The 26826-nt window shown below is 39.0% G+C and overlaps 3 protein-coding genes across 7 annotated transcripts in view; all 3 read left to right on the top strand.

The window, feature by feature from the left end:
- bcr (BCR activator of RhoGEF and GTPase) overlaps positions 1-10606 on the top strand; it is an 88643-nt gene extending 78037 nt beyond the window's left edge. The window contains exons 17-23 of the mRNA XM_044173933.1: positions 2349-2408; positions 2770-2879; positions 3551-3690; positions 4422-4556; positions 4714-4819; positions 5822-5984; positions 6143-10606. Coding sequence (XP_044029868.1) covers positions 2349-2408; positions 2770-2879; positions 3551-3690; positions 4422-4556; positions 4714-4819; positions 5822-5984; positions 6143-6232 — 804 coding nt within the window. The 3' untranslated portion in view covers positions 6233-10606. The remainder of the gene's footprint in view (positions 1-2348; positions 2409-2769; positions 2880-3550; positions 3691-4421; positions 4557-4713; positions 4820-5821; positions 5985-6142) is intronic.
- A 2417-nt stretch (positions 10607-13023) lies between these two features.
- adora2ab (adenosine A2a receptor b) lies at positions 13024-23512 on the top strand. 4 transcript variants are annotated; one of them, XM_044174606.1, is made up of 5 exons: positions 13150-13434; positions 16523-17070; positions 17260-17391; positions 19331-19434; positions 20317-23512. In XM_044174606.1, exons 2-5 carry the CDS (start codon positions 16871-16873, stop codon positions 21288-21290), a joined length of 1410 nt encoding a protein of 469 aa, XP_044030541.1. In that variant the 5' UTR covers positions 13150-13434; positions 16523-16870; the 3' UTR covers positions 21291-23512. The 4 variants fall into 4 exon arrangements, with proteins under 4 accessions (XP_044030545.1, XP_044030541.1, XP_044030542.1 ...); XM_044174607.1 differs by lacking the exon at positions 13150-13434 and adding an exon at positions 13844-14250; XM_044174608.1 differs by lacking the exon at positions 13150-13434 and adding an exon at positions 14253-14540.
- A 246-nt stretch (positions 23513-23758) lies between these two features.
- snrpd3l (small nuclear ribonucleoprotein D3 polypeptide, like) lies at positions 23759-26754 on the top strand. Of its 2 annotated transcripts, none has more exons than XM_044174919.1 (4): positions 23759-23917; positions 24718-24859; positions 25684-25876; positions 26511-26754. In XM_044174919.1, the coding sequence occupies exons 2-4, from the start codon at positions 24734-24736 to the stop codon at positions 26573-26575; spliced, it is 384 nt and encodes a 127-aa protein (XP_044030854.1). In that variant the 5' UTR covers positions 23759-23917; positions 24718-24733; the 3' UTR covers positions 26576-26754. The 2 variants fall into 2 exon arrangements, with proteins under 2 accessions (XP_044030854.1, XP_044030855.1); XM_044174920.1 differs by having other exon boundaries at positions 23764-23917; positions 24722-24859.
- Positions 26755-26826: the final 72 nt, after the last annotated feature.

The raw sequence follows: 26826 nt of genomic DNA, 5'->3' as shown, positions 1-26826 counted from the left end.
AAATGACAAAATCCTAAAAATACTCCTGAAAAGCCCAACACAGACACTTTCCTGAGCAGTCTGGCCATGAGACTGACTGATCGCAGGTTGATAACAGGTGATTAGGTTGCCAAGACGACGCCAGCCTGCAGGATAATGCCAAGTGTCACTCAGGAGATCAATAGAGAGAGAAAGCAAAGATACAGGAGAGAGAGAGATACAGGCAGACAGAAAGATTTAGCCTGAAACACAAGTCTCTCCTTTGATTCACTGCCACCAAAAACCTCCGTCTCTTACTCCTCTACCCACAGCACGGCAGGTGTGTGTGTGTTTGTTTGTGTGTTGACGTGTGTGTGTGTGAGATTGTACATGGATGAACATTGTTTCACCTCACACCCACGATATTCTCTTTGTGTCTGAAAGATGTGTGAAGTCTTATTTTGTGTTTTTCTTGAACAAACTTAGAAACAAAAGTAGGAAAAACAGGAAAACACGAATGACTTTGCCATTTTATATGAGTGAAAACAATGGTGTAACATCAGCTTCATGTTGTGTCATACGCACTCTGAATTAATATAAGCAGTATTCATTCTGACAAGTCTGTATCCTGAACAGTTTGTTCAAATTGCAGTACCCATCTACACTAGGACAAGTCTGCTTGTTTTCTGCCAAACTGTGAATTACAGTCACATGCTCCACCTAGTGGTTCCTTTGGTAATCCTGTGACATGATCACTTCTTGACAGATGATGTCATTCAAAACAAACTACCGAGAGTGGTGAGAAAGTTGCCCAGCAGGATCTTCATAAATCCATGGCAAGAAACTGCTACTCCCGTCGTCAGTAGAAGCCACAGTGGCTGATAAATCCCACAGATTAGCTCCCAGTTTTACTGATTTAACAACCAAATGAATGTTTAGAACAGAATAAAATAACCATAAACATGCCAGGGTGGCTGGTAGCCAAACATACCATTCAGGTAATTTACCATTTACCTGCCTAAATGTGTTTCTAACACATGTAAATGTAGTACATTTTAGATAGATAAAAAGATGTTCTATATGTCTGTGAGTGTATGTGGGAATTTGAAATTGAAATCTATTTTGGTCCAAAATGTAAGTAGTTACACAAACACGGCAAGGCAAAAAAAGAGAAGATTAATTACTTTTAATGTGTAGGCTGGAGATTATTATGCCTACCCTTCTTACAATATATTATTTATTTAGTGTCAAAAGTCACTGTGAGCAAAAGTTATAATATTCTTATCACACAGTACAAATGCCAAAATGCTATTGATCTTACAATTTTATATTTGTTCAATAACAAAAAATATTTCCTTGCAAACTGTGCTACACATTTTCAGTTTGTCACTACATGTGCTCCATATATTTATCCCTTTAACAGAAAGTCCTGACCCTTAAACATGCACATTCACCTCAAATCACATTGTCTTTTTCCTAATTTAACAGGCTTAATCAACAACTTGCATACATATAAGCCTGTCTCTACTAAATGTGCTGTAAAATTGCTGTCTTCTTTCATCCTTTTACGCAGTGTTTCTAACTGTCCCAGCTCATACTGTTGGCTTCATGTCAGCATTTAATCAGTTCAGTTAGATCTGCGATTTATTGGAAAAGTATATGTTGTTTAACAGCACAGGGCTCGCTAAACCTTCGACCGGTAAAGGCTGTAGACGATAAAATTGTATTTGTTGGCCAAAAACGTGATTTTTATCAGGAAGCAAAAAGAGCTCTTACGGCTTTGCTGTTTTTAGTGGAACGTAATTCTTTGTAGTTAAATGGCTTAAACCAAAGAACAGTCAGCGGTGAAATATTCACTTATGAGAAACATGATGCAGCTTTGCACGCAACCACATGGGACTTAGGCCTAGGTAAACATACAACATACAGTATACTGTGTGTGTGTTTGTTTTGTTGTGTCAGATGTGTACTGTGTGTGTACCCAGCTTTTAGCTTTGAACTTAGTCTCTTTGAACAAATTAGATGTGTTTATCATATTTATAAAAATACAGTAAAGGGATGTAACAGAAAACCACCTCTGAAAACATTCCACCACGATAGATAGATAGATAGATTTGTACTGTTGATGCAATTATAACTTTATTATGCACTGCTATGTTGACGTAACTGAGCAGTACATATGTAGGACAACAGAATGTAAAGATAACTTAATCAAACAAACAAAGAAAATAAACATTAAAGAATCATGTAGCTGCAGCGGTTTCATTTTAGAAAATAGCTTACTAATGATAAGCTTGAATCAATGGAGTGAAATATCTCTTTAGTTCAAATGAAATACCACTATGTTAATAAAATATTATACACATATATTGTTCTTATCCTCCGCCCAGCTTGACCCTCAGACTCTCCAAGGCAAAGACTGGCAGAGAACAGTTATTCCCATGAACGGGGTGAGTAGATCACATTAATTATACTTTTAGCAGAGTGCATTCCTGTATTTCCTCCCCTTGTAAAAAGTTGACAAATTTGATAGTTATCTATTATCTCAAAATACTCATATTAGGTGTCACTGTTGCGTAGCTCCAATACAGCCTTACATTTATATTAGAGTAGCACATAGCAGTGAGGAATATTCTAAACAATTTCTGCAGGATGTGGTTCAGCAGTTGATTTCTCTGTCTACATCTGATTTTAACATGGCAGGATTTCCTCAAGAACATGGAAGGCTTTTGCAGATGGATTTCAGGCTCATAGATTGGCTTCTCACTCTGTAAGCCTGTTTTAACTTTAAGCCCTTTTTTCCTGTGTCAGATCGAGGTTAAACTTTCCATGAAGTTCACTAGCCGAGAGTTCAGCCTGAAGAGGATGCCCTCACGGAAACCAATGGGTGTGTTTGGAGTCAAGATCTCCACAGTAACCAAGTGAGTTGACATTTAAACACACAGAAGCTGCCTAATTATAGAGTAATCATCTGTTTGACAGTTCCCTTGCTTCTATCGGTCTATCAGGCATCAAGGGCACATTTGTATTCTCCACTGACGTCCGTCAGGGCTCGCTTCTAGGCCTCCTCTTTTATGCATGTGCTAATCTTTTTGTTTCTTTCCTCACATCCCACAAATTATTACTTTCTCATCAGCATTAACAAATCCACATTATCTCCTGTGCAGACTGCCAAGTGTCTTATTCTTATCCTAATTTTTTGGTCAAAGGAGGTAGGGAGACAGTTGGGAGACAGTTGGGAGGGAAAGGGGGAGAGAGCATGTAGTAGAAGCATCAGTGTGTTGTGGCCATTGTTGTTGCTGATGGGTGACATTAATGAGATAGACAACAAGTGGGTAGACTTGACTAGATTTACCAGCAAAAGCAATTAGCATTGCAGATAAAGCATTTCAACAGAAACTCAAGCAAAGAGCCAGAAGCATTACCAGCCCTTCCAGTAATCAAAACAGTGCAAAGCACAGCTATTAGTCTAGTTCATTCTGTCCTTTTGTCTCAATTTAGTTTCTCATCATTTATTCACTAGTTATGCTGATAAGGGTTTTACTTGATATAAACTGCTTGTTGGTGATCACTGATGTTTATCTTCATACAGGCGAGAGCGCTCCAAGGTTCCCTACATTGTCCGGCAGTGCCTAGAGGAGATTGAAAGGAGGGGTATGGAGGAGGTGGGCATCTACCGAGTATCGGGAGTCGCCACTGACATTCAGGCGTTGAAGACCGCCTTTGACACCAGTGAGTATAGCCTTCATCTACATACTGTATATGCTTTGCGCAGGTTTTATGTAATAAAGCTTTTAAGTAAAAATCTGTTTTATTTTAATTTGTACTGTTGTCACTTGTAAACATATAAGTGTGACCATATTTCTGTTAAAATCCTCCATGTGTGTATTTTCATGAAGGAATTGGTACAACTGAGCATTATATTTAGTAGACTTGTTTTAAGATCCCCAAACCTTCAGAGAAGCCGGATAAACTATAAATAGTGATACTACTAAGAGATTATATTGTCTTTAAAAATGTGCAGCAAAAAGTATAGATTGTCTTTACACCCCCTGTGTTGGTTATAATACTGTAACTGCCATGCATTTCTAGGAAAGAAGGCTGAGAGGATTTATTGACCATCACCTACAGGAAACCCTTTTTCTAATCTTTCTTTATCTGTGGATCAGGTGATCATTAATGTAGCTCTGTGTCTGACTGTGAGTTTGTTAACGTGAGGCATTTTCCTCTGACGTGAACTGATTAACCAGACTTATGAGCTAACTCCTTATCAACTTGCATTTGCAATTTGTGCGTTAGTGTGCTAATTGTGAGCATATCTTGTGTGGAGTGTGTGTATTTCTGATGAGATACTGAAAAATAAGACGCATGGCGACTGCTGCTTGTGCCGAGGTGATTCCCTGTGTTATCATCCTCCTCGCACAACTTCCTGTCTTCATTTTGTTGTCGTCTCTCTCCTGCAGATCATAAAGATGTGTCAGTGATGATGAGTGAGATGGACGTCAATGCCATCGCTGGGACCTTGAAGCTGTACTTCAGAGAGCTGCCAGAACCACTCTTCACTGATGAGCTCTACCCCAATTTTGCAGGTGGCATCAGTAAGTCACTATCGAACACAGCTGGTTATCAGTTCATTAATCAATCGATTGTCAGCGATGTAGTTGATCATAGTAGTTGCAACTTCTAAATGTCAAAATGTATAAAGTTCTTCATTTGCAGGATATGAAAAAACTCAATTCCTTTGCTTCTATGCAGCCCTGTCTGATAGTGTTGCCAAAGAGAGCTGTATGTTGAACTTACTGCTGTCGCTGCCAGAACCCAACCTGGTCACATTCCTTTTCCTTTTGGATCACCTGAAGAGGTGGGAACACGTTAACACGCACACACAAACACACACACACACACACGCTTGCATAATATGTAGACATGGATGTTCACATACTTAGAAAGAACAAATTAAACTATTTAAAATATATTTATATTGATAAAGGCAAAACTGTGTTCAGTATTTGTTGGTAGGGACAGTAGATGCTTGATGTGAAATTATTTCCATTATCAGTTCATCTGTTGGTAATTTTTTTGATTAATGGATGAATCATTTAGACTCATAGCCTTAGGTCACGCCTTCAAATTGCTTTTTTATTTTGTCCGACCAACATTTCAAAACCAAAATAGATTCAATTTAAAATTAGGATCAGGTTATGCTCGATCAGAACTAGTTTGAATGTTGTCTGACTATGTCAGAAATCAAATGTGTTTATAGTTGTTCCGAGCGGCCACACTCAAAGGCGGGGTGAAAAGTTGGCCGTCATAGAGAGAGTGAGAGATATTGCTTGAATACAGGGATTACGGTCCACATTGTCAGACAGTCTCTCCTGGAAGATATTCATAGTGTTACACTCAGCTGTTCACATGACAAGTGTCAGAAATAGTTGTGCCAAGAAAGAAAAAAGAGAGCCAGGGAGTTCTTACTTTCTCACTGCTGCACAGCTGGCCAATCACAGCGTGAAGTGTGTTTGAATGTTGGATTGACGGTTTGGGAAGGTTATAAAAACGATCGGACAGAGCTGTTTGATCAACCGACAAGCACTTCTGAAGAAGCGTACTAGCAGCTCAAATATAAATAAATAAATATGAAACAGAAGCTTGAAAGAGCAAATGTTGGGCACTTTTGCTTAATTATTTAAATGATTAATCGAATATCAGCATTGTTGCATTGTTCTGTCAACCGACTGATCAGTTCATCATTTCAGCACTAGTAGAATCTAATAAATGCATCCATCACTGCACGTTAACATCACCTGCATGTGGTCTGGTCCTCTGTCTACCTCGCTAATGGACTTGCCTGTCTTCCTCTCCTCAGGGTGGCAGAGAAAGAAAGTATCAACAAGATGTCTCTCCACAATCTGGCAACGGTGTTTGGGCCGACCTTGCTGAGGCCTTCCGAGAAGGACAGCAAGATCCCCGCTAACCCCACCCAACCCATCAGCATGGGGGACAGCTGGTCCCTGGAAGTTATGGCACAGGTGAGCCACACAGATCTTCTTTTGGCATTTTATCTTTGAATTTTGTGAAGCTTTTTTCTGAAAAAAAAAAGATACTCGTCTAATTGCAAGCCTGAAGAACCAAAACCTCCTTTCTATTTCACAAAATTGTGTCTCTTCCGTTTTCTATTTCCTTGCAGGTCCAGGTGTTGCTGTATTTCCTCCAGCTGGAGACGATCCCCACCCCAGACAGTAAACGACAGAGCATCCTCTTCTCCACTGAAGTATAGAGTTAACATTGACTCTGCCGACCTGAGACTTTGACTGTGAAAGAGTGAAAAAGACACGGACTGTGGCTCAAAGTGAGCCTATAGTAGTATGTTTTTGAATTGACTGACCAGATTCCATTAGGATCTTGCAGCTGGAAAGGATTGTCTCGGGCGATGCCTGCGCCCCCTCAAACACAAAAGGGCACCATTGGGCCTCTGAAGCTCAGAGGATGTGAGGTCCTTGCTGTTCATATCTCTCATTACCTGATATTTAGTCTAATTCCTTGTACCTTCAGTGATGATGCGGGTACGTCTGCCATCTACATATTCCACCTTGCCCTGTGTTGGTCTTAACACTGAACCTTTACCGTTGTGGTTCATAAATCAAGAAATTATCAAGATCAGTCCATAAGAGAATGAAATCTGTTTTTCTTCATTCTTGAATTAGTTTGCCAACAAATTGGGAATTTCCATGTACCTTTTCTGTTTGGGCATTGTTTCTCTGTCTGTGTTTGTTTTGGACAATCATCTGCTTAAGACTCTTGTAAAATATGTTTATCCATCTCAAAACATTGCTTCATGTCCTGCTGAGGAAAATTCTAACCGTGTCTTACATGATCTCAGTGCGTTTCTGAGAAGAAGAGGAGTCATTTGTGCTGTTTGTTTGTGGGAGTTGAACATCCAGAGCTGCCATGATACTGGCTTTTTTTCTTTGTGTCAGGAAGCCAACACCTGTATGTTAAAGTGTTTACAACGTAAACAAACCCCGGTTGGAGTCAGAGACAAACGCTACTGCTCGAGGAGGAACTGTAAGATTAAAAAAAAAGGAACCGGATGATTAGTAATACACTTCATTCTGACTTCTTGCGTTTTTTCCAGTCATAAAAGCAAATTTCCTCTATTTGTGTTGTTTGTGTCTTCAGCTTAAATATCCAGGAAGCAATATATTTTCTAACATAGGAATTGTCTGTGTTTATATCTTTGCTGACGACATGTCCTTCTTATTGTAACATAGGACATCTTGCCAAATTAATATGTCGTTTGTTTGTTTTTGAGAGAAAAGGAAGCAGTTGTATTTACAGCTACAGTATGTACATAATCTTAAAGTTGTATTTTTTTCTTTTGGTTTAACATTATAATCATTGTTGCTATTATTGTAATTTATTTTGGGGGCCTGGTGGGGAGAAATTGGTTTGTTTTTCTATGTGTATTTTTTCTGTTTGCATAAGAAAGTGGTAGGTCTTAGCCTTGACTTCGAGTCCTGCAGTAAATAAGCAGGATTTAGCCTTGTTCTACTCAGCTGTTCTGTCCGGCCTATCAATTATTCATTTAGATATTATTATGAAGGTAACACACACATTGTAGTTACATACTGTATGCTGCTGTGGAAAAGGCACAAGCTCTTTAAATGATGGGTGTTCCTCAGCAGAGCGTCTCATATCCAGAGACCACCGCCTGTCTAGTGTAGACATTATGCAATGTCATAATACAGCACACACACACACACACACACACACACACACACTCATGACAGTGTCTCTTTTTGTACCATTTAATCTGTGGCTGCAGAAGTGCACTCATGCAATGTAAGAACTACTGTATTACAATTCAAGTGACCTGAGCATTCAGCATGTATGTCTATTGAAGAGCATATCTGTTGGTTTTAATGAAGGAATATTATTTTGTTTCATCTTCTCCTGATACGTCTTTGTCCTTTTAACTGTGGTGTCCAACTCAATGGCCGATTTAAAGGAAAGCTCTTAATATTTTGTTGATAGTAGAATTACATATTTCTCATTTAAATTTTTGTGTTCTTGATTTAACATGCAGGCATGTTTTATTGATTTTTCTTTTTGGTCTTGTTATTGCTGCCTTGTTCACAAATATGTCATCATAGACTTTGGGATGTTGTTAACTTGTGTGTATCTGGTTTACATTATTACAGCACGTCCTTATCTGGCCAATTTAAAGGATAGGTTCACAATTTTTTCAAGTCTGTCTCAAAACTAATAGTCGGGGGTTCCCACATGAACATTGAAACAGGTTTAGCTTGGTGTAATCATTCACTCATGTTCATACTGGCCAAAAGATGCCTTCCTAACATGCTTTCAATGGAAGTGATGGGAAACAAAATCCACAGTGCTTTTTCTGTGCAAAATAGAACCAAATTTCCTCTTTTTGTTACCCTTCACCACAGCTCAGCGCGAAAACACCGTCCGGGGAAACAAAAGAGGGAATTCAGATAAACTTTTGGATACTTTGCACAGAATCAGGACTTATGTCCCCATCACTTACATTGAAAGTGCTTTAGGAAGGGATCTTTTAATCACCAGTATTAACAGGAAGAATGATTGCAACAGGCAAAACCTGTTTCAGTGTTCACATTGGCACCTGGCTATTGTTTAAAGGCAGACTTGTGAACCCATCCTTTAAGGATAAATATCAAGGTTGGTTTCCCATATATATCTTAGGTATAAAACTATAACCAATTGACCAGTTTAGTGGATCTGATAAGGGCTTGTGTGTGGTTGTGTCCATGTTTAAGATAACACAGGGGGACATATATGAGTAAATGTTATTAATAACAAATGTTAAGTTTTCAACATAAATGTCTTTAAAGCAAGAGGAGTCTTTTCTTTTGGATAAATATCAACTCTCAAACATGTTAAGACATATACACTCACTTTACACGTGGTAATATAGATAAAACACCACCATTGTATCAACCACATAAATAACAAAGTCGAGATTTGATTCTGAAAGTGTTCATACCTTCATTTTTTTTTTTTTAGTGCCATTATGAAATTCCGCTAATTCTGGCCTACTGTAGCATGCACCCATTGTTTCATCATCTGTATTTTACGATGTGAGACAGGGAATAAATCCACCATTCATTCATTCATTCATTCATCCTGATTGCCTACACTACTCTACCCTATCGTACCTCAACACTTTTTTTGTTTAGCGCCTGTGGTACTCTAAACGTTAGTGGAAACGCTGACAGTGGAAGCGTTGTTCAGTCTCCTGTTGCCTTTGCTGAGGACAGCCACACACCTTTCATCTCTTATAGACTAAGACAGGACCTTAAACTTAAGCATGGTCTTAGCTCATACTGTACGAGCCCGTTCTACTTGCCACCTTCATCTGACTGTGATGCTGTAATTCAAACCATGTTAAAGTCAATCTTAATGGAGCAAAGGACAGAATTTCTTGCCTGTGTCCTTGTTTTAGCTCTTCAACTCCTTTACTGACTTTTATTCTTATTTATCCATGCTTTGCCTCTGTTTTGGTATATTTGGTCTACTGGAGCTATTTATTTATGATATAATATCATCTAAAGCTAAATTAATGTTTTGAAAATGGTCTTTATATGGTGTGCTTTCTTAGGGAAAATGTGAGTCTTATGTTACAGTCTGTTTATCGACCATCCTGTTGAAGTTACAACTGTTTGTCACCCAGAATCACACCCCTGTGTACAACTGCAAACATCTTTTAACCCCCTACTCCTGCATTGTTGGCTCATCTCTGTAGTTACTTATGTTGTATAGCAGACTGGCCACTGTGATTGTTTAGCCAACTGATTAAGATAACTGAAAAGCAGGTGAAGGTTCTCGTCAATTCAGAAGGTAGATTTTGTGAGTTTACATATCTCAAACTTCTCTTACTTGTGTATAATATGTATTATACTAGAGAGTACATTATTTGGCTTCTGTTTAATTTATTGTGGCGTCCACTGACGTATGATCGTTAAGGATTGAGCTGGCACACCTCTAGTCTCATTGAAAAAAGCCAAGCTGTCGGTATGTGGTAGAGGAGAAAAGAGTCTTATATTGCTCTAAAATCCACATTGTTTTGGTCTGTTTATTGTCAGTGTAACTGCATGTACCCTCCATAACCTCAGTCCCTTAGTTCTGTACATGAAAAAGTAAATACAACAAAAAAGGTTTAATTTTTCTGTGGAATAGCCTGAAGATATGGAACATATTGCTCTATATGAAAGTTACAAATCTCTTCCATTTATTGTACATGACCCTGGTAATTATCACTACATTTCCATTCCATAATTAATACTTTCAAATGACCCTCTGCTGCCGCCTCTATGACATCAAGCTGACATTAAATTAGACTACTTTAACCTTTGGAAAAAATGCTAGTTTTGTTTTATTCCACCTACAACGTAAAGCTGAGGGTGAGACTTGCTGACCAACCACGAACAATTTCTCTTTTTACCTTCCTCAGTTTTTTGACTCTTGTTCCTGTTCAATATTCAATGTTCTGCTTGTAGAACTGTAAAAAGGAATACTGTATTCTGAGGGCAAACATGTTTGGAAGGCATTTGCAGCCTATGTTTGTACACAAAAATGGTAAATAAAATCTCCTTGTATCTACAAAGAATGGCATGATTGGTTTTCTTTTTTAATTAGAGATAAAGCCTGCAGCCTGGGAGCTTTTCCTGTGAAAATCTGAACCACTGTCGTGTCATCCTAACACCCACACCCCTATACAACATGACAAAGGCTATGACACGATAGATTCAGCATGAATACAATCAACTGTTTACATCTTAATGTGATTCTTCATCTATATCCATTATAAAAAAGTGCAAAAATTATATTGGCCTAAGCAGTGACGTACAAGACTCCTGGTGCGTTTGAAAGACAATGAATAACAATAGAAAATATTAATTAAACTGATTCTAAATCATCTTGCCAGTAACGTTTTATGGTTAATTTAATTTGTTTTGGAAAAGTTTCACTTAAAATGTTACTGTATTCTTCTTTAAATTGTTACCTTACTGGCAGGGAGGGCAATGTGGGTTGACACAATTGTGGTGCTCATTTTATAACATTGAGGAGGAAATGCACACAACTTGAAAAAGATGCTAGTTGAGTTATTATTATCTATTATTATAGAGTGCATCATTTTACTGCATATTGTAAAATCTGTCAGGTGGAGGACAACAACAGCGGACAGAAGGGAAACCCTTATGTATTGCAGCTGTCAGGAGGGCCTCAGGAAGCTGGATTTTGAAGATGTTCATATTCAGTCTGTTTATGCCTTTTGTACTGTTTTTGCTGGGTGCTTTAACAACCACACTTCTTCAGTTCCTTTTTTTTAATTAACAAAAGGACAGTATACAAACATTCACTTCATCAGTTCCTCCTGTGAAGTGCTTCAGTACTTTTTAGCAATTATCGTTTTCACTTGTGGTGAGCTGTTCAGTGAAAGTTACATAGGCTTGCTTTAACCCACCACACTTCTAGCAGAAAGTCTCTTAGTTTTATCATGCAGAGAGCAAATCAGGTGGTGTCGCTCTTCCATTCGAAGTGGTAGGTGCACTAGCAGAACATTTAAAAAGGCCAGTTGATGCTAACTCTGACCAGTATAGTCTCACTGCTTTTGTCCTGTGAGCCACCTGGTAGGACATGGCGGTTTGGGTGTGTTGAAAGGTCTGTGGTCACACTTGAGGAAAATATCCTTGAGGATGAATTTGTATTTCACAGGCTGGATAAATGGGGAACATAGGGAACAAAACTGTAATCCGCATACTGACATGTCTTCAAGCCCATCTGTGATGCAGTACTGCAGTGTTGGTAAATTCTGTGCACTATTTTCACTATTTCTGATGCTTTTTGGTAGATGCCCAAAATATCAACATGCCTTTGAGGGTTTACATAAATCTTTTGACAGGTCTAAGCCATCTCCTTAATGTGTCATTGTCTAATGACTGAAGAAACAACAGCTGCCAATGATACAGAGTAAGCTCCTCAACAAAGAACAGCAACACTGTGTGAGCATTTGGAGCAGTCACGTTTTAACATATTGTTGCCTGAATGTTACCTCCACCGTATGCGCTTGACAGTTGTCTCAAGTAAAGATTTCCTTTGTCATTTATAATCCTGTTGATATGAAAGAAGATCAAGACTTTCAGCAGGGGGCCTTCTCTGGGATAGAAGTTATTTAGAAGTGATGAATCATGGGTCTGACTAATTAACAGTAAGACACAGGATGACATGAACTGCAGCGTCACTCTTATCACTGCGTAAACTGTTTGCGTAGACAGTTCTTCATAAGAAACATGAGTTTTAATAATACTTCTCTAGTTTTGTTTATCATTTATTAGCAATGCACTGCTCAAAGTCGTGTTAATGTGTCTTAACCAATTAGACAGAGTTGAGATCTGAGGATCTCAGTGGTTCCAAAATGGCCTGTGCCACTGGAAATGTGAGTTGAATTAGACTAATAGTTTTAATGCCTATGTCATGTTAGCCGTTTTTCCGAGAGCAAGAGCGATAAAGACAAAGAAAGAGAACAACAAAAAGAGAAGTGAAAGGGAAGAGAGATGTAAAACTGCGTGTGAGCTTAGCTTTGATAATGCATTATTTGGTAGTGAGGGGGTCCAAAAATAGCATCATCAAATGTTAAAGGCAAGGGAAGGCAGCTTTATGCATATATTGCAAACACAGAGGCAGTTCAAAGTGCTTTACATAGGCAAAGAAAAGCTTTAAGGCACAAAAGATGGCACCACACTGTGGTATTTATATAACAAATAAACATTCAGTTTGGCGCACCTCCATGGATACACAATATGAACTTATAACCAAAACCCAGAAGTAATCTTTAACAGTTTACAGTCCTCCCATCTGACTATGTGCACACTTTTACCACCGCCTCATTTGCATGAAACCAAACAAGGTGTGTGGTGGAGGGGAGTGCACGTGGACTTCAAGGGGCTTTCTCGCGTCCTTACGGCTGACATTTCTAAGATGTGAAAATCAGAGTAGGCTCTATAAAAGGTCAATGTTGATTGAGTCTATTTTGACTGTATTTGATTTTATTTTATTTTATTCTCTGTCCCTTGTACGTTTATTTTTGTCATCAGTTATTTCCATTCGCCCGTGCGTCACCGTTTACCAGAAGACCCCCTCAACACAGTCTCACACTCTCGCTTACTCACACACACACACACTAGAGAGAACGAGAGCTAGAGAGGATTGAGTGGGGGAGGCACGCCTGCGGCCTCGCTTTTTCCTGTTGCACTGTCAAAGTGCGCATCTTGAAACGTCTGCTGACAGACCGAACATGAGCAGCGGTGCCATTTCAGAGCAGTTTTTCTTTTTGATTCAGCTTATTGTGTCCTTTTATTTTTGAATGTGCGCTGCCAGCCAACAGAGTGCTCATCTAAACACGCTGATTGGGGGGAAAGAAATACTCACAATAAGGTAAGAAAAGAGGGATTGTTTTCTGCTTGTTCAGGCTATGTGCTGTGTATGTTTGTCAGTTGATGTTTGGACTGTTTTCTAACACGAGTAGTAGCCTAACGGTTTAACAGGTGTTTCCCAAAATCTGTGGCATAACGACTGTGTTTTATAAATACCAAATATATCAAAAGCACATCCAAACTATATCAGTTATTGGTTGTTCTGTAACTACCGAAGCGCTCACTGTGTCAGGAGTTTTTACGCCAGTGAATAGATGAATTAGATACGTTACTGAGATGAACACTTAAAAAAAAGTACATAATGCATTAGGAATAAGCTTACTATAATTTGTAAGTAGCTGTAAATATGATAGTGTGTGTATTTATGATAGATGGAAATGAACTGCTGAAACCTGTTTTCCATCACATCGAACTTGCCCTGCAGTGATTGTGCAGTATATTGGCTTAGGTCATGTTTATGTCTCTGTTGTCCTATTATCCTGTCCTGTTATCAAGGCTTCACAATATGATGTCAGTAACTCATTAGTTATACACACAGTGCTTTCGCCAATAGTAATACAGCTGCTTTTCTTTTTGTTTAACGTTGACTCTGGTGGCGCTGAGCTGGTACAGTGATTGACAGGGCAGAGACAGATCCCCCTCCAGCAGGATGTGCATTTTCTTATCACTTCCTCCAAGGCCTCTTGGCACATGTAGCCATGTTCATAATATTGGGGAGTAGTTTTTGCCAAAGCAACCAACTGGAAGATGGTTAAACAAGAAGGCACACCATGGGATGGCTTATGGTCTATAAACTCCAGCGTTTGGGAAAAGCTTTGTAAGTCCAGTTTTAGTTTTTTTCACTTTAACTTTGAAGAATTACTTTTCTTGTGCAGGTTCAGAAATTTTTGCAGCCTCTTGAGGTCTGAAAAAAACAAAAGGGCTGGACATTTTTTCTGTTGCTGTAGCTTTCCAAACACGCTGGATTAACCCTGGTTTTTAAATTCCTTTGGCCTGTGAGAAGGTTTCTGTAGCAGAACAATAGAAGAAAAGTAGGACTTTGGTCCAATGTACTGCCAATCGGGATCGCTGCTGGTAGCGCTACAGGGTTATACGTGGCCAACAGAGGTAGATTAATGAAAGAACTATGTGTGACACCTTCCTTGAATGTGTGGAAATGTGTGGAAGGGAAGCAAATGGTTGGTTTGTTTTTGTTCTTTTTAAATTTTCAACACTGTCACCACCAGTGTGTCTTAACATTTTCATGTAAGCCATGCTTTCTTCTTATACAGTACAAGTGAGGCCAGTTTAACGGAGAAGTGCTACTAAAGTAGGGAATCTAAAGCAATAACCCTTCTATATTTAAATCAAATTACAAACATTTCTTTGTAGAACTGTGACGGAAATGTGAGTTTCCAAACCCAAAATGTTTGTGATTTGATATTACTCAACGGGGAATTCCTCAATAACTGAATTGAAACTTAACTTGGCAAATTTTCTAATTAATATTATTATCACAGCTTTCATAATACAAAGCTACATCCACTTCAAAGCTGATTGAAGGTTGAGAATCTGACGTTAAGATTTGAACGTAAGCGTTAAGATTTGAATGAAATTATTTGACATCCAGTAGATGTCAGCTTGAGACGTCGGGAGAAGGTCAGTGAGCATCCTCATGGGCTCATAGAGTGTATGGACATAAGAAGAAGACTGAAACTAGTCAATTTACTTGGTAATTTTGTGGTAAGATTACACTGAGGCCTCGCCAGCGTCACATAAATCTGTGGATACATTTCTGACATAGTCGGAAAATCAAGATGGAATGAAGATTGGGTCAGGAGTTCTTATTCTCTGAAATATGCAGACGTAAGTCTCCTAGTGACCAATATTTCCCGGTCATCTAATCTTGTTGAATCTTATCTTGTCAAATTTTACTCACTGTATATCTTGGCAGGAACTATTTACAAAGCATTTTTCTCCCCTGTAGTAAATACATGTCTACTCTGTGCTCTGTTCCTCAATTTATAAGAAATAAAGCAGGTTTTATATATATGTTTTTGTGTTTCAACCAACAGGAAAAATGTGTGTCTGAAATGTGTGTGCCATATAGTCTGGGTGAACTGACTTCAGCAGCCCATTTAAGATGTTAATGCCAGGCTATCTGTTTCCTCCTGCTTCCACTCTTTATGCCTCCCGGCTCTGGCTCCATATTAACCCACAGTCATGAGAGTGGTACCGACCTTCTCATCTAACTACAGGCAGGAAAGTGACTAAGCGTGCTGGGTCGTACCAGTCCGGGTTGATACTACTAAGAATGTTTAAAAAAAAAAAAAAGCACTTCAAAATTCAACAGAATAAGTCCGCTGTTGCAACTGGCACATTGCTCAACTTTGGCAATGTCTCATGCAAGTTGATAGCAGCCTTCCACACAAACTTGCATAACAGCTTTACTTCTTTGCTGTAGTTCAAAGATAATTTCAATTATTATTTATATTATTATCTAACTGCTGGAAAGAAAATTAATAAAACTGCACTGACTAATCTACAGTATCGATGCAGCCATGGTTATTATTATCTGACATGATCTGGAAACCGGTCTGTCTTTCTTTCTCACTCCCCTGAGCTGTTGCAGCCCAGTTAACTGAATAATGTGGCCCACATTTCATTTAGACTCCTCCTTCATGAAAGTTATCTGAGGTTGTACCACTGCTCGTAATAATATACCCTAATCTGCTTACAACATAAAGGAATTCAGCAAAATACCCTGAAAAAAAGATAACTTAACAAAGTGTTTCAGTATTGGTACAATGGCTTTGAAATGTGCAGGAGGTTTATTTTGTGTAATTATCAGTGATTTTGGAGGAAAGCATGTCAGTAGCGGGAATGATTAGTGTGTGAAGGGTTTCGGGAAACTTTTTCCTGAAATAAAAAGGTGTATTGTTGGACTGTCTGCTTTGGCCCTGTATAGAAAACAAACTTTCCCCCTGTCTTCCAGAGATAGATGGCTTTTCTGGCCCGTGTGTGTGTGTGTCTGTGTGGTGACCTGCAATCTGTTTGTACAGGCTATACCACTGAGGTCATGCTCTCTCTCTCTCTCTTTCTTTCTCCAGACCACTGCTCTTAATTTGGCAGCCGTCGGGCAAAACTCCCTGACGCTTGCTCCTCAATATTCTGCAGCCGCCTGTGACAAAGTTTACCGAGCTGAACACGAAAGAGACAAATACGGTTGTAGAGACAAAGAGGAAGACTGACAGACTGGAACAGTGTGTGCGACAGTAAAAGGTGCGAGTGTTTGTGATGGGAACTTCCTCCCTCGACTGTCCTCCCATGACACAATCACTCTTCCCTTAAGTCATACCATGCGGTTTGGCAAGCAGGTATTTTGTCTAAAATGACGTCAAGCAGCTGAGTCTGTGTGATGAAAGCGCAAAGAAAGCAAAAAAGAGGAAAAAATAACCATGTGGAAGAATGACCAGCTGGTTTATATTGGCCTGGAGCTGGTGATCGCTTGCCTGGCTGTGGCTGGGAATATTCTGGTCTGCTGGGCTGTCTGCCTCAACTCCAACCTGCAGAGCATCACCAACTTCTTTGTGGTGTCACTGGCAGTGGCTGATATTGCTGTGGGGCTGCTGGCAATTCCCTTCGCTATCACTATTAGGTGTCATTATGTTTATTTTTTCATTTTAAAATGTCTTAATCATCTATTTATAGGACTCAAATTCAGCGTAATCCTGAATCAAAGTGTAATGAATCTGGGACTGATTTGGGGTAATAATTTAAGAAAAATTGCTTTAGTTTTTTAAAATGTTTTTATCACCTGTGATGTTTTCTTGCAAACCAACATCAGTACCGGATTCTGTGCCAACTTCTTCGGCTGCCTGTTCATCGCTTGCTTCGTCCTCATACTCACCCAGAGCTCCATCTTCAGCCTGCTGGCCATCGCTGTAGACCGCTACATCGCCATCAAGAACCCTCTCAGGTGAGGGGAAACATCAGCTGTACTGAAAACTGAAACAGAGACAGCTTTCCACACTCTCACTTCAACCAAATTCAGTTAACTTTTCAGACTGTCCAAATCTTTCTGGGACTTGAAGGAGCTATATATTTTTTTTAAATTTATGGAAATTATTATTATTATTTTTTTTTGCTGTTGGACATAAATGTTGCCTCTTACACAGTACATCTACATTTTAAACATGATGTTCTTTTCACTCAAGTCAGAGGAGTGTGGGTAAACCATTAAACAAGAGAGGCGCCCAAAGCACATATACAGTGGTGTAGCAAAACACGTTGAATTATAGAGAGATCTTATTCAATTAAGGCTAATCGGGCCGGCTAAGTGTGGACATCGATATATGTCACCACAGACTTTATTGGGTTACTATTTGTGTGCTGTTGGAGAGATTAAACCTGCTCAAGGGTTTAGTTAGTTTCATCCATGTAAATCAACCAGCCTGTCATTCAAATACTATTTCTTTGAAATGGCTCATGTATATTGCAGCTTACAATAAAGTACCTTGTTCATTCTTTCTGCAGCAGGTATTCTGACACACACATCGACTCATTGTTCATATGTATGTAAACAGAGCTACTGTTGTTTAGCCACAGCTGCATTTGTTACTCCTGTCATGGGAGGATATTTCATCTAGTAATCCACAGCAGGTGATGCATTTGCATAAGCGGTTGCATAACGGCCTCTGGTTGTGTTTGTGTGCTCACATTGGTGCCACAATCCTGGCATGACCGACCAGAGAGCTAATAATTCATCAGAGTTTTAGGAAGCTTAATATAACCTACTGGCTGCCACCCTGGCCATGAAAGATCTCAGTCACATGGGACAGTGGCTGTAGGTGAGGTGATGTTACCAAGAATAGTTATTCATGCTGATTTTCTATTGTTATTCCTCTAACCAAATTTGTACATTTCCTTATGTCCGCATAAAGTAATGTGCACATTAATACTTATTCAAAAATACTTAATAACTTGAGGATGCAGCAATAATTATGAAAAGAGGAAATTGAAATGTTGGAATTAGGATTTTTTAAAAGGTTGGTCAGGTCCAGTTGTGCCTGCAAGTATTCTTGATAGATCTGAATTATGTATCAGAACCAAGAACTGTGTTGATTTTTTTTTACGTCAGTGTGTCAGATTTGTTGAAATAAACCAAAAAACAAAGGAAACTTAAATATTTTAACATAAAGCTATTTATTCATTTCTATAACATAATATTATCAGTGGCTGCATTGTAAAATAAATGTCTAACCTATGTCAATAGGTATGGTATTTAGCCAATATTTGTCTGAATCCAAGCCAGAGCCTGAGTTAAGCTACAAGCAATCAAAACAATGTATATTAAAGCTTACATCTTTAACTACAATTATGTGTATTTCACCGCATTGTTCTGAAGCTCTTATATGGATAAATGAGCTTTGAGTTGATGTCAAAACAGAAATGTGCCAGTAAATTACATTATAGGAAGGAAATGTGTTATGCACAACTGTTTGCAGGGTCATGCAATGACACATAACAGGACTTCACACTGTCACATCTATCATGGAAGGAAGGAAGGAAGGATGGACGAACATACAAACGGGTACTTTTGCTAGACAAAGGCTTTTGTTGCACTGGCATCAACACATTTGAGTTGTTAACAGACCTTTGCAACATCAGATTGGATTTAGATATTTGAAACACTTGATGTGTGGTGTGTCTTTAATCACCAGACAGAGGTACTGGAGAGGTACTGGTCAGATTACTGTAAGTGGTTACAGTGTTTTGAAAATTTGCTTGAATGCACAGCCATTGTCTCCTCATTTAAATCACCAAATATTGACTTTGTCTCAGAGGGATACTATCACATTGAGATTAGATAAAACAACTAGCCCTAATGTATTATTGTGCTCTGCTCAACCTTTCAGGTACAACAGCCTGGTGACAGGGGAGAGGGCTAAGGGCATCATCACATTGTGCTGGGTTCTCTCAGTAGGCATCGGCCTGACACCGATGCTGGGCTGGAACAGAGGTGGGAGATTTATTTAGGCAAATTTAAATGTATGCTCTCAATACCTCATGTGTTGCTACTCAAGCCTGCAGAAAAACATAACTGTGACAACTGTTACATTGTCCATAGGTTTCTGAGGAGATTGTTTGATACCTGCGTTTTGGTGTTCATTTGTTTCATTGTCAGTTGTTTAAATTAATTTTGGAAAAGAGGGTGAGTAAGCAGCAGTCAAGAGTTAATCAAAGTAAATACATCTCCAAACATACCCTGCTTTAAGCCTCAACATCCCCTTATTAAAACATATTTCTAGAGAAAAGTGATCAAATTCACAGCAACATTGACAATTAGGGAAATTCAGTTAAGTGATTCTTACTGCTGAGATGATTTTTGAGAGGTCTGAAACTCAGACCATGCACATTAACTTGCCATAAGTCTATGAAAAATGTTTTACCATATAGAATTCTCCGGGGCGGCACGGTGGTGCAGTGGTTTGCACTGTCGCCTTACAGCAAGAGGGTTCTGGTTTCGAATTGGGGCCCTCCTGTGTGGAGTATGCCTGCGTGGATTTTCTCCGGGCACTCCGGCTTCTTCCCACAGTCCAAAGACATGCAGGTTAGGTTAATCGATGACTCTAAATTGCCCGTAGGTGTGAGCGTGAATGGTTGTTTGTCTCTATCTGTCAGCCCTGTAAATAACTGCAACCTGTCCAGGGTGTACCCCGTCTCTTGCCCAATGTCAGCTGGGATTGGCTCCAGACCCCCCCCCCCCGTGACCCCTCTAAGGATAAGCAGTATAGATAATGGATATACTGTAGAATTATTTCTGCTATGGAAAAAATGTACTGACACTGACATTATTAAAAGATAAAGCTGGCAATAAATCACCCCTGGCTCTGTTGTACAGGTTGGAACACCACCACCGCAGCTAGCAGCAGCTGCCCTGAAGGCCTGACGGAGTGTCTGTTTGAAGAAGTGGTTACCATGGACTACATGGTCTATTTCAATTTCTTTGGCTGTGTTCTGGTGCCCCTGTTGGTCATGCTGGTCATCTATGCCCATATCTTCATGGCTGCACGGCGCCAGCTCCAACTGATGGGTCTCAAAGTTGCACACACACCTGCTCCTGGAGAAATAACCTCATCGTCGAGCGCATCTCGTTCAACCCTGCAGAAGGAAGTGCGTGCTGCCAAATCGCTGGCCATCATTGTAGGTTTGTTTGCTCTGTGTTGGCTTCCGCTGCACATCATCAACTGTTTCAACTACCTGTGTCAGGACTGTGAGCGCCCACATATCTGGGTGATGAACATTGCCATCATCCTCTCCCATGCTAACTCTGTTGTGAATCCCTTCATCTACGCTTATCGCATTCGGGAGTTCAGACAGACCTTTCGGAGGATCCTGCATCAGCACATCCTAGGGCAGAGGGATGGACATGGGTTTGTGATTGGGAGTGGTGATAGCAGGGGTGTTGGGAGCAGCAGTATCACGCGGACTTCTTCCCATACCAGTAAAGAGGGTTCATCGTGTGGCACAGTAGTTAATAGCTATGTCCTGGACCCCAGTCCTGACCAAACTCCACCAAACACTACTCATGAAGCCTCTTGTCAATGGGCAGCAAAGTTTGATGGTGCACCAAGCAGCTACATACCCAACGGACACCAAATAAAGTGTAGCACCCTTTCAGCAATGCAAGAGCAGCCACACATCATGGGATTTGCTGTTCAGGATGGAGTAGAGTCGGTCACATATCTGAAGGGAACAACAGATGTTTTGGAGGTGAAAGACAGTGGAAGTTGCATTGCTTTTGTCAATGTTCATGCTCTCTCCCTAAAACAGACTGAGTTAGTCTGCTCTACAGAGCTTACAGAAGTCTCATAACAAAAATATTTAGGTATTCAAAATATATTTTTATTACCATAAAACATATAACTGTGCAAACATGACAATGTGAAGAAGGATTAACCGAGCCTCATCATATCAACAAAAACAGCAAATCTGTTTCTCCTTCTGTTATTCGGATGTCATGTAAACTGGTTACCAGGCAATATTTTGTCCTGCTTTATTACTTTGTTCTCATCAACCATCTCTGAGTTGCATCCGATCCACAAGCGCACAACAGAATTTGTCACAAGCAGTTGGATGTTTAAAATGGGCTGATACTTAAATTTTCTTGACATACAGTGCAATAACATCTACGGCAGTGTGTTGTCATTAAACAATGCATCTTAATGTGCAGAAAACAATGCTTTCTCGAATGTACTGTAACTTGCAATACGTTTTTAAGAGTCTTTAAACTTTTAAATTGTTGAATTGCATTTTTTTTGATAATGTTGCATCAGATCAACTTTTTTAATGGTCATCTGTATTGTTTTTACCCACTGCAGGATTAAAAGTCTTAAATACTTATTAGTTCACTGTTTGTCATCAGCTGAGGTCACTTTCTACTACAATACTGAATGACTTTCAGTCACACCCAACTATCAATCAGCAGTCTTACCATGAACCTAGCTATATGTACCTACATACAACTCCATACGACTCCATACTGCTATAGATGAAGCACGTACAGACAGAAGTACGTCCTACTAAGAGCTGTAACTAATGGTCTGAATGAACCATAAACGGCCCTCTCTGATAACTTGGGGAAGACATTGTTTGAAGGCAAGCATAAGTGGTGCATCATCTCTTGGTGTAAAGATCTGTTAAAAAATGTATCTCTCAAAGTGCTGGATAGCTACAGAACATTTGATGTTGCTAGTTTGATCAGTGATTTGATAACTGCCAGGCAACACATGTCTGTTGCTGTTTCAACAACTATGTGACATATGCTTCAAAGGCACCCGATGTATACAGGGCAGTTACCAACCATCCAAAACAAAGGGCTTGTTTGACCTATTCAAATATAACTCCATATGCCTGTAGTGGGGCAACTTTCTGAGTCAGGTTTGCACAGATAGACAGCATGAAAAACACACGTACACACACAAAATCCCCACCGTGATATAAGAACATGAAACACACACACACACACAAGTTAAGTACATACACATGACCACAGACTACTCAGCAAGAGGTGTTTACAGAGTAGACTGGCTGCTGACGCCAGTCAATGAGCCTAATGCAATGGAAATCAAATGAAGGTTCTTTTAATGATGTCTTTTATTATGCCATTACGCTTTCTCTTTCCTCATTAAAAAGCTCCATTGTAGGAATGACGTGCATTAAGCAATATTTACGTGCCTTAAAGCAATCCCAGAGACATGTCTCCAGGAATAAACATACATGGGTATGTCTCTAGCTGATGTATGTTTATTCAAAAACTATGCATATCAGTTGTGTATTATACTTTGTGGTTTGGAATAAGCCACTTCATTTTAATGCTTTGTTTTTGTGCTATTTTGATAAACATGAGATAAGGAGTAGTTAAATTCTGTATTCAATATGGGTGATTCATATTTGAGTAATTTCAAGACAAGAAAAACAAAACTAAACCACAAATAAACAAGGGAATGTTGAAGATACATACCTTAGAACCCGCTGAATCTGCATTGTAACACCATCATTTGTCTTGTAATCACACACACACACAGCAGCAGCAGCAGCAGGGTCCATGATGGTATGATGTCCTGAAAGAAAAACAATCCAGTGGGCATCTTTATAGTAGTAGCCATTCAGTCATAAATTAGTATATGGGAAGCATGACATTGGCACGCAAATTTTTGTTTTGTTTTAGAAAAAACAAGCAAATTAGCAGAGACTCAATAACAGTTTCTAGAAGCAACAGCAATGTGTGATTTTCTTTGTGTTCTCTTTCAGGCTGATGCAGTAGAGACATAGACCCACAACATACACAAAACTTTGGGTGTCTAATATCTAGTGGATAGACCTTGCTTCGGTGAGAGACCACACTGGGGAAAAATAAAAAAGTGCACACCTTATGTAGGCCTACCTGTTTTAATAAAAGTCTTGATGTATAGCATGTGTGATGGTAGTGTATGTGTGTGGGAGATTGTTGTTTTGCATTGATGTTTATGTATAGACTGCATAAACGCTTGCAATTTTAACTTCAGTCCTCTTGTGAATAAATCTATGCAAAATCATGTCTAGCTCTTGTAATCAGTTTGTAGCTGACCTTGTTATTCAGATGACAAAAATTACCAAGGATCAGGCAAAAAGAGCTTTAATACTCCAGGAAAAACACTGGGCACACTTTCTATTAGCACTTCAAATCAAACAAACCAGTACAATAACTCCATTAACAATGCAATTACGTCATAAACAAATCAGTCAACAGTATTTTTTCATTAAAAAAAAGATAAATTAGCTAAAAAATACAAGTCCCACAATGCACCGTTGGGCGCCACAGGAAGCACTTGACTCGAACTGTTGTTGCATTGTGGGTAGGCGGAAAAAGGCTCAAAAAGGTAGGCTAAAGCGACAAATGCACGTTGCAGACTCGTTCAAGAAGAAACAACAAAGAAATCAATTTTCAAGGCAGAATCAAGGTAACCGTTTAAAGAAATTGGATAAAATATATTTTCACTTAGTTTACCCAACAGCGGTGTTTGTCTGTGTTAAAAAGATCTTATTCATTCAGTTGGCCAACATGGTTACATCTATTTTCCGACATCGAAGTTCCTACTGCAATGAAGAATCAAATGTTAATGTGAACTAAGTATTTAAATTGCACCAGGCTTTGGTTTGTAGTAGTTAATACCAATAATTACTTCAAAATTATGTATAGAGGTCTTAACTATTGTTAAGACTATTGTTAGGTAAGTTAATGTTGTATTATTGTAAATTCATGGAGGACTAACGTTAGCTAGTTAGCTAATTTAGCTAGCGGTTAAGTTTCCCCGTTTTTACAAAGAAAGTGGTCATATTTATCAAGCTTGAGTTTCAGGTATTCTTACATGGCATCTTACCAAATGCCACTGATTACTATGTATTAGCTCACTGTAATATTTTAAACAGTAGTAGCTACGTTTTAGACTGATTAGGAACACCGTAACAGAGCCAAAGCAGTGTAACGTTAGCCTTAGCAATTTATAGCTTCACATAATCCAAGAATTTTGACAGACCCAATTAGTGGTTTCTCAGCAGTTTAACAAACAGAAGTAATGTTTCACGATATAACTAAATAACCAAATATGGTGTCAAAAACAAAAGACATGATTTTGGACCAGCAGCCGAACATCTCCATTCTAAAGATTTTGAAATAAGGGTAGATTGTAGGAAATGGGTTTGACAGCCATTTATGGGACAGCACATTGTAACATTTCCCACAATACATGTCGTTTTTCAGAAAGACAGCTGGAAAAATGTCCATTGGCGTACCAATAAAGGTCCTGCATGAGGCAGAGGGACACATTGTGACCTGTGAAACCAACACTGGAGAGGTGTACAGGGGCAAGCTGATTGAGGCTGAAGACAACATGAACTGCCAGGTTGGTTCTTAATAATAAAGGATGAATAATAATCACAAATTAAGCTCCTCCTTACTGCCTGATTACTTGAATACACTTACCTTAGTTTTAGTTGCGAGCTTTCAGTTTTTTTAATAATCTTATCATATGTGGTGCTGTAAATGCCCATAAGTGTGATGAGTAACAATACAGAAAAAACACTGAGTGTGAGATTTCAGGAAAATTAAAGATTACCCTCTTCTTGTGTAACTTTCCTGAAGCTGTTGTGTTGAAAGTGTTTCCTCCACATTGACATTTGATTTTCACTAGTTTTACCCTGACGTGAACCCCAGGAAGAGTGGCTGCTGCACTGGTAACAGCTAATGAGGATCCAAATATTAAAAAAAATTAACCCTCCACTCTATTGTGTGTTGCGTGCATGTATGGTTTTCAACTGAAATATTTTGTACTTGTTTTTATGGATTTAAGTGTTTATGTGTTCCTCATCTGCTCATTTAAAAGTTGAATCAATTTGAAGCTACTAGTTAAATATGGGATTATTTGTCACCATGATTGACCATGCAAGTAGAGACAGTGATTCTTGACTTCTAGTTAATCTATGGTTTGCAATCTCCCCCATCTGGTGGCGCGTCTTATTCAATACAATAGTTGGCTACCCTGGTCCTAAAGTATTTCAGCTGTGGCCCAATCCTGCTAGTTACTTATTTGAATAACTTGGAATCCAAGTTGTAAATCAGTCCTTCATTAGATGTTAAGAAATGAAAGCAGCATTGTATTGTTCAAAGACCTGGATTGTGAACCACTGTGTAACTAAAATAAGAATTTTTATTTTATTATATCTACAGATGTCCAATATAACAGTGACTTATCGTGATGGCCGGGTGGCACAGTTGGAGCAAGTCTACATCCGTGGCAGCAAGATCCGCTTCCTGATCTTACCTGACATGTTAAAGAATGCTCCTATGTTAAAGAGTATGAAGAACAAGAACCAGGGATCTGGCGCAGGAAGGGGCAAGGCAGCTATTCTCAAAGCACAAGGTGAGTGGGAAGATTTTGGACAGGTATCTCCTCGGACATTTCGAAAGACACTGGGTTTTTGTCGACCTCATCACATCTGTGGCAGTTGTGCTTAATTTCAGCAGTTTATAAATTGAATTACACGAGTCTTTTTTTTTTTTATATGCAGCAGAACTACAATTTATCAGGAGAGAAATGCTTTCCACAAATGTTGCTGAAACCTTAATGTTACTAGTCAATGCATCTACTTAGCACTTTAATTATAGATATGTTTACTTTTTCACTTTTCATCCATGTGAATGGTATTTGCATTTTGACATGACCGTGACTGGGTTGCCAACCTGAGAAAGATACAGATTTAAACAGGCTTCCACTAAAGAGCCACAACATTGTATTAAGGTGACATTCCCTAACTTGTGGATACAGTAACATATACACCACGTAAGGAGTAATTCAGTGGACTAAAATATCCCTGTATTAAATACATTCCTATCCTGGCTTTTGGGCTGTCAGAGGCATTGATTTTAGTTCTACTTTTAGGCTGCAAATTGTGTATTGAATTCTATTTTAAGACGAGACCTGCTATTTGAGTCAGACTGATTTTAATAAACTGTTGTTTTTGTTTGTTTTTTTTCCCCCTTGTTTTTCTCTGCAGTGGCTGCAAGGGGTCGGGGCCGTGGTGGAATGGGAAGAGGCAACATCTTCCAGAAGAGGCGATAACTGCTCCAGCTGTGTTTAAGATTGTTGCATTGTATAGTCTTTTTTATTTTTTTTTTTTTTTTTTTTTTTTATTTTGTCTCTTTGGATTGGATATCTTGGATATTGTTTGCCATCCTGTATTTTGCAGCTTATTGCTTTAATTTCATTTTTTTAATGAAAATAAACATATTTCAATTTTGTGTCTTGTCGTCTGGTTAACTTGACTTGGATATTAGTGACACTAATTTTTTGTTTTTTCTTTCCCTCACTGA

This window comes from Siniperca chuatsi, linkage group LG18 (genome assembly GCF_020085105.1).
Source record: "Siniperca chuatsi isolate FFG_IHB_CAS linkage group LG18, ASM2008510v1, whole genome shotgun sequence".
NCBI classification, from domain to species: domain Eukaryota; kingdom Metazoa; phylum Chordata; class Actinopteri; order Centrarchiformes; family Sinipercidae; genus Siniperca; species Siniperca chuatsi.
This window is presented reverse-complemented; position numbering and strand designations above follow the sequence as displayed.